We start from the raw sequence: 12,616 nt of genomic DNA, 5'->3' as shown, positions 1-12,616 counted from the left end.
GCTCTACATTGATTTACATCGTTTTAACCGACAACAATTTACTATTTACCAAACATCCGTCTACCTACACATATAAAAGCAACGTTAGCATTATCAATTATAATAAAAAAGATTACCTCATACAATTAAATGACAACTCTGTTATTATTATACAATCACTTGTAATGGTAAGAAAGTTGTTCTGTTAACGATTTGGAACTCTACATTTATATAACATACAGCTTGAGCATAAATAATGTAAAGGTGCTTATTTTCCTGAAATATTCGGACATTTAAGTTTTTTCATAGAACCCCATGTGTGATCAATTTACAAATGCAAAGAAAATTATATCATGTAATATAGTTTGCGGTAGCAGCGCACGTTTATTTTACGAAAAATTTTGACAGTTTATGGTCAAAATAGGCCGTCGCTATCTGATGCGGAATTAGTATTTAAGAGAAGCTGATTTTGAAATAGGAAAGATTTTCAGTGTGATTTAAGCAACCAGACGGGCTAGACGTTATGTATTATAATAATCATAATTATTCTTTATTTTGAAAAACATCCCATGTTGTCTATGTAATAAATATATAATCTATAATTCACAGTTATTAGTGAATTATACAAAAAAGAACATGTAATACACATAATTTTACATAATACTACCGGTATGACCGGCATTTTAATACATAACATACCCCGAAATGCAGGTGATAAACAGCGTTTTTTTAATCGTTATATGTATATTCTTGTACTTATCTTTATTTTTTATTAACATTCAAAACAACAAATAAATATAGTTTCATTTTGATTTCATATAAGTAAAATAATAAAATTTCAATATGTGAATATATTTTGATGATTATGTTGATTAATCTTAACTACACAACTTAGGTACTAACAAACAAAAAAACTCAAGTCTACCTATATAGACGTCGCAACTTGTGCTGTTCCTAGGCAGATTATATTAATTTGTATATTTATTTGATGTTTTGAATGTCGAATGTTAGTTAAAAATTTAAGATAAGTACAAGGAATACTATATATAATAAATATATAGGTACATATATCATATTACATTTATCGTACGTTTTTTTTATATTTAGGTGATACTCAAAATAAATTTATTACAAAATGGCCTATCCAAATTCCAGGGATAGAGCATCAGTTCATTGGGTCTCTTGACATCACCACAACTAATTCTGGAGCACTCAATAAAGCAGAAACATCAATCGAATCCCACTCTTTTTTAAACGGGTGCATCTGTGCTCAAACCACAGCGTTGTTCCCAGTTGCAGTTCCTTTTGTTTTGAGGAAACCTTCATTATCTAAAAGTGACCTAAAATATGACATAAATATATATAAATTATTTCATACATTTTTTCTCGTGCTGACATTCATTTAGCTTACCTCTTGCATAAGAACTTGTTATGAAAAAAAATGTGTAATCATCAATACAGAAAAAAACGTGTTACTTATTTAGCATGATAGATAAATGAAAACAAACATTTATATATTTAGTTGTTTATAATACGACAGCATTTGCAAACAGGTTTAAAGACATCGCGGGAGACATCCTGAAATAACATGAATTTGCAGTACGGCGGTGCGCCGGCGCAGTGGCGCTGTAGTCGTACGCTTATCCGCCGCCATTTTCACACAGTCCACGAGCTTTCCCGCAAACAGGTACGTTCTATTTTCTATTTTTTTATCAAGTATAATAAATTTAATCTTATTACTTTTATAAAGATAATAAATCATTAAAATTTTGTAAAAAAAATGAAATGAAGATATTAAACTTTAGGGAAGGAACAATGACCTCGACAGTACACGTAATAGTTAACATGTTTTTTGTTTTTTATGATAATTGCTGAATACAATTTTAAGAACCATTAACTGTTAAAATAAGTATAATATCTTAGCTCAAATATTAGATAAATAAATGACTTATACTACAGTTTTACAATTCTTACGAGCTAATAACATCTGAAATTGATTGAAGGAATGTGACCGTCATGTTTCGGTTACATCAACGCATAGATTGAATACCAACAATGCGTTCTTCATACGTCCAAAGTAATCGGACAGTATTCTATTCCATGTTTAAAAGACAATCTATTTATGTCATGATGTCCTTATTTTTTAATAGATCAACAAGCATCCCCCGCAGCGTTAAAGTTTCGAGACACGAGAGTGTCGCAAGCCGTGGTGCCCTTCGCACGTGCTCAACTACCACACACCTAAAGAAAAATATAAGTTTTAGTGACAGTTTTGATACATCAACGATACACGTACACCGATGACGCTGATTCAAAGAGTCAGCGAGGCGAAAGTGGAACAAATGGAGAGTTCATCCAGAGAAGGTGGAAAATCCTTAAGACCTGTAAGGAACAGACGGTACACACGGTTAGTGGATATGACTCATTATTTTCAGACTTAAGTAAATAATTGTCTTTGTGCGTCACCCATGAAATGACACATTTATGTCCTTTTGTTGAAACTTCATAATTTTCAACGCTAATATTCCTTTCTTATTTATACCAAACATTTAAAAACAAAAAAACAAGGTACGATAACTATTATTACTCTTACAGGAGATGTTTAGTAGCAGGACAGCGACCACAGAAGAGGCTTTTTACTCCAGAAATAAAACGGTATTTGAAAGATTGGCTCGTGCGACGGAGAGACAATCCTTATCCAAACCGTGAAGAAAAAAAACAATTGTCGCGTGAAACTGGCTTAACGTACATACAAGTAAGTGTTAAGTAAATTTTTAAACGAAAAGTAGGTAAACTTTTAAAATAAAGTTTTGTGAAATTAATATAATTTTAATTTGGTTAGTCTTTGGTAACATATCAGCACCTTCCTATAGTCAGCCTAATTGGCGCAATGCCAAGAATTGCTATTTGTACATAAATAGGCACTATTTTTGTCACTGCCTGGTTAAACACAATTTAGCTTTGTTTCCACCTTAAGTTTTTAAATATATCACTGATCATGTTTCTGATTCAGTTACATTCATTACAATAGTATACATTTTTTGCTCAACACTTTTGATTATTATTAAAATTGATTGCTTCACTTCTAATTTTAAATTTGATACATGATGATATATGAATTTACCATAATTAGGCAGTATAATAAAATTAAATGAAATCATTTTATTATACCGCCGAATTAAAAATTGACTAAAACGATTAAATGTCATGTAACATTTTAGATTTGCAATTGGTTTGCTAACTGGCGGAGAAAGTTGAAAAATGTTAATGCAGACAGAAACCAACTTACGTGGGGTCATCTAATTCGGACGTACAATGATCGCGCTCAAGGCAACGTGGAACAGTTCAGCATTTGTTCAGATGACAGCATATGGAGCGAGCCAGAACCCACAAGTCCCGACCATGAAACTCTAGTCATTGAAACAAGGTTCGACAACAGTCCTGAATCAGAAACTGTTTGCAAACAGGACGACACAGACGGATCTTCTACGTCGCACGAAAAATATGAAAGTTTTAATAACAATTCCAATGAAATAGAACGATGCGATAAGATTAATTGTGATAACAAAGCGATAACTAGCCCTGTACTATTAAGTAAATGGCTAGAAAGCGCAGCTAGGTTTCAGCCTAGTGAAGCTAATTATTCTTGGTGGGCGGAAGGAAGGCGGCGAAAGCAAGAAACGAAAATACGAGTAGCAGTTAATACCGTACGCCATGGCAGAGACGAAGTGGAAGCTGCAGTAGCTCTAACTGCTCTAGCGTCTGCAACTAATCGCATTACCGCACCTTGATCCACGTTTATAATAATATTAAAAATAAACATTATTATATGAAATTCCTATAAATATAAGTAAAACATATGTCCTCGATCACATTATTATTAACGATCTTGCTCAAGCTTGTTTCATGTCCATTTATTAATAAGTAGAGGCGTAGGTACTGATCTCTTAAATACTAGATTAAGTCAAACCATACCAAAGATTGTAAGTTCTTAAAATTAAAATACAAGTGTTGTTAAAAGATGACTTTTATTTATCCCCAAGCCCACCATTATTTGGCAGATAAACAGTACATTTATTATTCAAGTTAATACGTTTATTCCATAATTACGCTCGAACGACTGGACGGATTCTAATACGTATTGAAATAGATTTTATCTTAGAATAGAACATAGGTTTTTATGTTATTCATTTAAATAATGAATTACTTCGATTTATATTTAGAAAAGTGGGGGAGCAATGGGTATTAATTTTATAGTGCCTAATCATTTACGTAAAACTATAACATTTACTCAGACAACAATTTTAAATTATATTGTTAGAATTAGAATAATTTTAAAACTTAAGTTAGTAGTTTAATCGCAGGACGATCGATACTGAAATTTTGATATTCAATTTCGTTCTGCTTATTCAAATATTAACTTTCACGTCTTCAGTTTACCTACAATCAGTATTTTTAACTTTATTTAATCCCATTAGATATTATATACCTTAACAATAGTAGTTAGAAAGGATAAAATACAAAAGTAATTACATTTGAATTACTTAATTGCGACTCTAATATCTTCTTTAAGTGTTACCTGTTAACTTTTGTTTGGGAGAGAAATAGTACTGAATTTTTTTTTTTTTTTGAGGCATGTCATTTTGTTTATGAGGCAACAATTTACAATTGAAACGTAAATTTTATTCATCTGATCTGATAAAAATTAAATTGAATTATACAAACAGTACATTAAGATTGTTTCCTTATGCATATAAAACATTTGCTTGCTTACTTATATTACATATGATATTACTTGTTTTAGCTTTGATGTCTTTAATTATAAATATTTATAAACAACTTGATTTATTTAGTCATTGCTTGGTTACATATAGAATAAAACAAACAACATGTTATCCAAGTAATTTAATTTTTTTTAACTACATTATATTATAATTTTTGTATTTATGAAAAGGGTAAAACTTTAAGATTCACTCTCTTTACTTGTACTTGCATTATCAGTGGGATTGGACTGAATTTCTATGTGTTTCTCGAGGTGAGATACAAGCATCTGTTGATTCTGATTGAGTTGTCCTACCAGACATGATCCAGCACTTTGCAGGACAGAGCAAAGCTGACTCCTTACAATATCCAAACTTGGCAATTTACTAAATTCAAGCAAATCATTCTTTGATAATAACTTATCTTGAATTATACCCCCTGTAAAACATGATGAATTATTTAAAAAATAAATGATATTAATGATTAAAAGAAATATATATTGATATTTGTTATTTGATACAACAACTATACTGTTAAATGTTCAGATATAAAGTGAATTGATAATATAAATAAAATGTTTATTGTTAATTTAAAGTATAAGGAAGCTAATTACATGACTAAAAAAAAATCCCTAATTACCAAAAACGTAATTATTAAAAATTGGTGAATGGCATTTATGGGAACAGAGTGATTTTATTTCTCCATATTGAAACTTTTATTTGCCTAAATAATGTATCATTGATAATTTAAGACTATTTTATAATTATAACTACAAATGATATGATAGCCAGAGTTAGTTTTTAATAACCCCAGTCAGTTTTGACCTAAATATGCTATTGAGTATAAATGTTAAACTAAATTACAGTATTTTATTTTATATGATAAGAACAATAATACATATTCCATACCCATAACAATTAATTGCTGTGTCTTCCGAAGTATTTTAAACATTTTTGCTGCATTTTCAGGTTGACCAAATATAACATTTTGGTGAGAGGTAAATAATTGATTAACAACTTCATAACGTGTTCCTTTGGTGGCCATGCTCACTATTTTTTTACCATAAGTTCTTAAATGCATATCATTTTTTTTCAATGCTGCGAAAATCGGCGTTTTATCTTCCATGCTTATTGAATTAACATGTAGAAAGACAACCATCTTAGATGTGTTAAACCAATCCAAGCATTCTTTAGCTAAAATTCTTTCAAATGGATTATCAATTTCTCTTTTGACAAATTTAGGATTCTTATTTGTACATAGGTCTATGTCAGGTAATGAATTTTTTGGTGGACCATAGAACGGTTTTGATATATCAATCAAAAGTTGCTTTTCAAAATGTGGCTTACGAGGTTTCTGTACATTTATTTTTCCACGAAATCGTTTAGCGACCAAAAATGGCACAGGACTCTGTAACAAAGCTGTAAAAGAGCTTGTTAATTAATTAATTGAAGAAAGCTAATACATCCGCAAATAAAACTGCAAATGGTACCTTTCTTAATAGAAGACATATTTGAAAAGATCTATTTATACTAACACTAAAACTATTAAAAAACAATAATAATATTCTAATTAATTAAAGATTTGTTATTTAAAACTTTGTCTACTTATTTTTGTATATATAACCTATTCTTGTAAAATTAAAATGACAATAAAATTGACAGCAATGTCAATTGTCAACTTTGGCAAGTATTTCGACTGAGAAACAGTTGCGTTTAGTTCATTGTATTAATTCTGTAAATATATGAAATGTAATTAAATTAAGCTTTAAATAGTTCAGGTGATTGTTCTGTTTTATTATGATAATAAAGTTTCTAAATAAATACTATAATTAATATGATTATATATATACACGTATTATCATTGATGAAAAAAGTAACTTTTGACTTTAGCTATAAACTACGGAATGATAAAATTAACCTAAAATGTATCAATATGTTATATTTGTTTCACTTTATACATATCACATAATATCATTATATGTATTATCCATACTTTTGATTTTTCCATACTTCACCATATGCTGAACTGGAGGCCCTATGATAGGTTTGTCAATTACAAATCTGACAGTGACAGAATAACATAAACATGTGATTTGTGCAATATTACTGTAAATTGCAATTATAACCTTTCCACATAAAATATCCGCAATATCCGAAATTGTTTTATATTAACAATATTAGAAGATATCATTTCATTTCTCTTAGTGATTTATTATTTGTAGCTAATGTTCATTTGGAACGGGAACAAATAAGTAAACAGCAAAAACAAACTATAAGAAAACCCAAAATGAGGAACGAGCAAGAAGATACACCACCTTCGTCTATAAATGGTGATGAAATTGGCAGTATGGATGATGAGGGTATATATTATGAAGAAATGGAAGAAATAAATCTGGATGATGAAGATATGGATGGGATAGATTACCAAGAAGACATGGAAATGGAAAAACCGGAAGACCATGCTATTATGGTATTCGATAAACACAATGGTTCCATATTTTGTTGTGATCTACATCCTAGTGGCAAGATTGCCATCACTGGGGGTGAGGATGATAAAGCTTATGTGTGGTCTGTAGAAACTGGTCAAGTTGTAATGGATTGTACTGGTCACAAGGATTCTGTTATTTTTGTCGGATTTAGCTTTGATGGGGCCTTTGTAGCCAGTGTTGATATGTGTGGACTAATAAAAGTTTGGAAATGTAATTTAGAAGGCAATCAACAAGAGCCCTGGCCAGTTGTATTTGAATATGAGGCAGATGATCTCAGTTGGGGACTATGGCACTTTGGAGCTCGAGTACTTATATGTGGTGCTGTTACTGGAGACATATTTATTTTTAAAATACCATCGGGAGATACTAAAGTCTTGCAAGGTCATAATATTAAGACCGAATGTGGTAAGGTATGACTATAAATATGTTATATACAATATTAAACATTTACCTTGTAATAACTATTAAAAATAAATATTTTAACAAATAATAACTTTTTGTAATTCTAAGCCAATGAAAGAAATAATTTACAGAAATTTAAAATATTCTTTCTAATACTTTACAAAACAATTTAATACATTCTCTGATTATGTTTATAAGACTTAATTGCTTATTAAAATGGCATATTCTTGTAGATGTTTCATGATGGTGTTCGATTGGCGGCTGGATATGAAGATGGAACTGTTAAAATTTGGGATCTGAAAACATGCCAAATGTTACAACAAGTGCCTGCAGCGATACATCAAATACGTGTCACTGCCATAGATACCCATCCAGAAAATAGTCTTGTCGCATCAATAGGAACTGATGGTATTTTGTTATTTTATTCATATTTCATTTTACTACTAAGATGAACAAACCTGGCATGGTATAATTAGGACGGCAGATTAGCAATGACCCTCTGATGGTAAGTGGTCAGCCTGCTGGGAAACACACCACAGTGTGAACCACAGAAACTATGACTTGATGTCCCTTGACTGACCAGTAATTACACTGGCTCACTTGTTATTGAAGTCTTTATTTATTTCTCCTCACAAAACAAGAAATGTTATAAATTTAGTAACAGCTAACAGTCAAGTTTATGTTCGGAGCTGGTGCCTATTAAAGGCATAGCTTGGTATTACCAGCGGGGGTAATTCAAACCGTACACAATAAAAAATGTGCGTCGTAAAGCACGCAGCCTATTCTGGTCACACTTACATGTTTCCATCTTATTTACATCTCTGCCCTTCTGCAATTGGATTAGGCTATACAACCATGTGACATAACCATACTTTATATATATATATACATATATATATATATATATATATATATATTTATTATCTGCCATCTATAAATGTCTGCCATGGATAGTAGTACTAAATAGACTTTGCGACTTTGCACCGCTTTATGCTTACTACAGCTGGTTAGAGTAATTGAAAAAATTTGGTTCTCCGAAAGCTGATTAGCGTTTCTAGCTGTTCTATACGCAAATGCAGAGTCAGGAGATTGCTAATGAACAATTTGAAATGAAAAAAATCGGAGATTAACTTGTCTGCAACCAGGTCAAAATGAAATTTAATTACATTGACGACGGTGTTAGATGATATTTATTTATAGGCTATCTGATCAGCCATGCAGCTCCATATTTGGCCTTAGACTTTGTCACCAGAAATCTAATATCGTAAACATCGTCGTTCATCATATTTTCTTGGTGCACGTTTTTTGACATATATCGTTTAATATGCTTACGTAGCCGGAGAGAAAATTATCAGTCTGAGTGCATTCCAAGCGGACGCTGACAAAACTATTTTTACTGTATACATTTTGAAGTTACTCAAATCCCTTACGAAAATTCCGTGTAAGAGATTTGTCTACAGAATAATCAGCAACAGCATGTAGGTAGATAATTTGGAGAAATTTTATAAAAATGGAAAACAAATAACGGCAACTGTAACTACAGGCACAAGGGACATAAAATCTTAGTTCCCAAGGTTGGTGGCGCATTGGCTATGTAAGCGATAGTTGACATTTCTTACAATGCCAATGTCTAAGGGCGTTTGGTGACCACTTACCATCAGGTGGCCCATATGCTCGTCCGCCTTCCTATTCTATATAATAAAAAAAAGATTAATTATGTCATATTATTTATAAACCCTCATAAAACTAAACAACATATTAATTTTAAACGTTATATCTCCATAAATATTGGCTTTTACATATATTTTATATAATTCGAACCGGTAGTTTTAGGAATGTTACAAGATATATAAATAACCGCGTGATAAAATACACGGGACTCGTTTTAAGTAGTTATTAAATAAATTTAACTGCTTCGTTTGTCTAGCGGTTAGATTTAAAGCAAGGGCCAATAAAAAGTTATTGGGTTTTTTATTTTAATGTTTACGGTCAAAGACTGAGTAGGAGCCCGGGGTGTTGAAGTGTGCGTCGTGCCTCGGAAAGCACGTAAAGCCATTGGTCCTGCGTCCGAAGTCTAGAATCTAGACGTGTCGAATTGCCGTCCCATTGGATTATGAACATGAGGGAATTACGTGTTTGCGCACAAACTTGTGCACTATAATATGTCCTACTCAGTTGGCTTATTTCTATGAGATTTGTTATAATTAGTGAAAACGATGTCTGAAAAGCGACTATCTTAATTTCGATTTAAAATAAGCTTTTTAAAACTAGTAAATATTATAATGCAATCGACTTCCAGCCAAACGTCCTATCGATCGATGTCCTATGAAAAGGCTGCTATGAAATTAATATTATTTATTTTCATAAGAATATGATATAATATGGTAGCGGTGTTATAATAAGTGACAAATTTATTGAAGTATAGTGATCGTAATTATATAAATAGTTCTGTGACTTATCTATAAAAATCACGTAGATAGCTTTAGAAATCTAATATTTCGTCAATTTTTTTCTTATACATGTATATTATAGTTTTCGAGCGATTGCTTGGATAGAGCCCGTGACGATAATTTACTCTCCGACTACATCGACATAACGAAAGATAATTATAAATCAGATTAGGTTTTATATAAATACAGAAAAAAACAAACATACAAAAATTACTTTTTTACAATATTAGTATGATTATCTTATCTTACTAGTTAATAAGTTTTCCACTTTAATTGTTCTTAAGAGCAGTTAACTGATAATACAATGGACAATACTGATAAACGTTACTCATTTTTTTGGAACACCAAACTTTATCATCTGTAATTAATGAATTACTATCATCAAATCAGTTTTTAAACATTTTTGATTTGATAAACGATTAATACTTGTTATAGAATAACTCTCTTAATAACATGTACTCAAGTTTAAAGTTTTTACATAGCTGTCTTACCATATGTTTGTACATATGTATACTTTTATATAAAGATAAATGAATAAATTTATCTAATATAATAATAATATCCTGGGACATTTTCCACACACGGCCATCTGATCCCAAATTAAGCTTGTACAGAGCTTGTACTATGGAAACCAGACAACTGATATACTACATATACTATTCTTCTTTTTGTAAATGCATACTTATATAGATAATTACACCCAGACTCAGGACAAACAGACATGTTCATGCACACAAATATCTGTTCTGAGTGGGAATGGAACCCGCCACCTTCGGCGTGAAAGGCAAGCATCCACCAACCACGCCAACCGGCTCGTCAATGAAGATATATATTATTTATGTAATGCCGTTTAACCGTGCCAACATTTTTTATTAAATATTAATAAATAATGTATTTTATTTGTTTTAGGCAAAATCGTCCTGACAACATCAAATAATGGTAAAGTTGTTGCACAATTGCAAACGGAAATCGATTTAGAAGTCGTTGCCTTTTCACCAGATCCACAGCTGGACTTCCTCGCTTTAGGTAAGTTACCTAAAGATTTTCAAGTTAATTAGTTTACGATTAGAGTAAGCAATAAATGGACTTACGTTCTTTTAAATATTATTACAAAGAGTACTTCAATTACTCAAGTCTTTTGAAATGTGGAAAAAAAATATTGATCCATTTTAGTCATACGGGCAACTTGTTTAACTTGTCCTTGGACCCGTCTCTGATGGGCTATACATTTATATCTTTAGGAATCTTGGTCCTGTAAGTGAACCAGTTGTGAAAACAATCGTAATGCATTTGTTCGTTCACAGGACATTCTTAAATACTTATATAGCTATGCTTTGCTAAATTTATGTAGGCAAGTCGTTTCCATAAATATAATGATTGGGCTTTTTTTTACTATACCCTGTGAACGTGCGAAATTAAATAAAAGCTACATTGCTAAGACAGTGTTAAATGATCACAGGAATTTATCAAGATGGGTTTTTATCAAAATCCATGATTTTCATATGTTACTATGCAAAGACACGTAAGATTTTTGAAAATTATATTATAATTCGTTCTGTACAATAGTATAGCCTAAGCTGTAGCCTTGTTCTAATGTATGTATACATTAAGATGCCAAATGTTGAAAGCTTATGTTTTGAAAATATTTGGACTTTTTTTTAATTTAAGTGAATACTAAAATAATTAAGCGTGATCAAATTTACCCGCTCATTTTACAGTAAAATAGTGTAAAACATTTGTTTCTAGGTACGTTAAATGGCTCCGTAACCGTATGGGACACGGCGCGGCAAATGATTCGTCACCATTGTGCTAAGTCTAGCGACGATGTGGCCGCCGGCGTGACGAAAATGATATGGGTAGACGACCAGTTAGTTACTGGCTGCCTCGACGGTTCCGTGCGTGTCTATGACGCAAGATCTGGCAGCCGGAGCCTCACGCTGACGGGACACTGGTCTGAAATACTTGACTTAAGCTACAATCCCAAGGAAAAACTCATATTGACCACTTCAGATGACGGCACTGCTAGAATATTCAAGTATGCAGTAAAATTGGAAACCGATTAACATTCAACAACATTTTACATCTGTAATTTATTTGTAATAAATATATTTGAGTATTTTATTCAAGACAATGTTTTATTGTTAACCTTTATTACATACCATTTCGAGTGTTTCTTGGCACAATTTCCAATCATTTGTAACCATATTTACTATATTAATATATTTTAAAACTCATTAACGGTGAACAAGCTATATTTCTTGACAGTAGTGATTGATCTGTTATTACTATTATCACAAACGTGCCACAGAGGGAACACCTCTGCGGCTCTGTCAATGACCCCAAATATTATAAACCAATTGTTCATATCCTTTTATATGTCAACAAGCAACAGTTATTTCATTATGACATGGGATGTAAGACTCCACTCGAGACTTCAAGGATACTCTACAAAATATGGCAACCGTACACGTGGTTAAGACAGGCGTGAAAGAGACAGCCAAAACCCGTTGTTCAAACTTGGCAATGATTTCGTGAG

At 31.7% G+C, this 12,616-nt stretch overlaps 3 protein-coding genes across 3 annotated transcripts; 2 read left to right on the top strand and 1 right to left on the bottom strand.

Annotated features, from left to right (window-relative positions):
* The first annotated feature begins 1,632 nt into the window (after nt 1-1,632).
* Nucleotides 1,633-3,955, top strand: LOC126780861 (iroquois-class homeodomain protein IRX-2). Its single transcript, XM_050505524.1, has 4 exons — nt 1,633-1,666; nt 2,130-2,386; nt 2,575-2,734; nt 3,201-3,955. The coding sequence occupies exons 2-4, from the start codon at nt 2,280-2,282 to the stop codon at nt 3,768-3,770; spliced, it is 837 nt and encodes a 278-aa protein (XP_050361481.1). The 5' UTR covers nt 1,633-1,666; nt 2,130-2,279; the 3' UTR covers nt 3,771-3,955.
* A 914-nt stretch (nt 3,956-4,869) lies between these two features.
* Nucleotides 4,870-6,369, bottom strand: LOC126780864 (39S ribosomal protein L10, mitochondrial). The gene is made up of 3 exons (XM_050505529.1): nt 6,230-6,369; nt 5,649-6,158; nt 4,870-5,178 (listed from the first exon to the last, which is right to left on the bottom strand). Exons 1-3 carry the CDS (start codon nt 6,246-6,248, stop codon nt 4,943-4,945), a joined length of 765 nt encoding a protein of 254 aa, XP_050361486.1. The 5' UTR covers nt 6,249-6,369; the 3' UTR covers nt 4,870-4,942.
* A 449-nt stretch (nt 6,370-6,818) lies between these two features.
* Nucleotides 6,819-12,211, top strand: LOC126780743 (angio-associated migratory cell protein). The gene is made up of 4 exons (XM_050505419.1): nt 6,819-7,638; nt 7,864-8,038; nt 10,990-11,106; nt 11,827-12,211. Exons 1-4 carry the CDS (start codon nt 7,027-7,029, stop codon nt 12,141-12,143), a joined length of 1,221 nt encoding a protein of 406 aa, XP_050361376.1. The 5' UTR covers nt 6,819-7,026; the 3' UTR covers nt 12,144-12,211.
* The last annotated feature ends 405 nt before the right edge of the window (nt 12,212-12,616 follow it).

The sequence above is a fragment of the Nymphalis io genome, chromosome 3 (genome assembly GCF_905147045.1).
Source record: "Nymphalis io chromosome 3, ilAglIoxx1.1, whole genome shotgun sequence".
NCBI lineage: Eukaryota > Metazoa > Arthropoda > Insecta > Lepidoptera > Nymphalidae > Nymphalis > Nymphalis io.
This window is presented reverse-complemented; position numbering and strand designations above follow the sequence as displayed.

Bases quoted from the DNA above. Each gene is read 5' to 3' on its own strand.
- LOC126780861 (XM_050505524.1), top strand. From the start codon at position 2,280: ATGACGCTGATTCAAAGAGTCAGCGAGGCGAAAGTGGAACAAATGGAG. The intron at 2,387-2,574 runs GTTAGTGGATAT...TTACTCTTACAG, and splicing joins AGGAACAGACGGTACACACG to GAGATGTTTAGTAGCAGGAC. The intron at 2,735-3,200 runs GTAAGTGTTAAG...GTAACATTTTAG, and splicing joins CTGGCTTAACGTACATACAA to ATTTGCAATTGGTTTGCTAA.
- LOC126780743 (XM_050505419.1), top strand. From the start codon at position 7,027: ATGAGGAACGAGCAAGAAGATACACCACCTTCGTCTATAAATGGTGAT. The intron at 8,039-10,989 runs GTATTTTGTTAT...TATTTGTTTTAG, and splicing joins CGCATCAATAGGAACTGATG to GCAAAATCGTCCTGACAACA. The intron at 11,107-11,826 runs GTAAGTTACCTA...ATTTGTTTCTAG, and splicing joins GCTGGACTTCCTCGCTTTAG to GTACGTTAAATGGCTCCGTA.
- LOC126780864 (XM_050505529.1), bottom strand. The intron at 5,179-5,648 runs GTATGGAATATG...CATGTTTTACAG, and splicing joins ACAGCAATTAATTGTTATGG to GGGGTATAATTCAAGATAAG.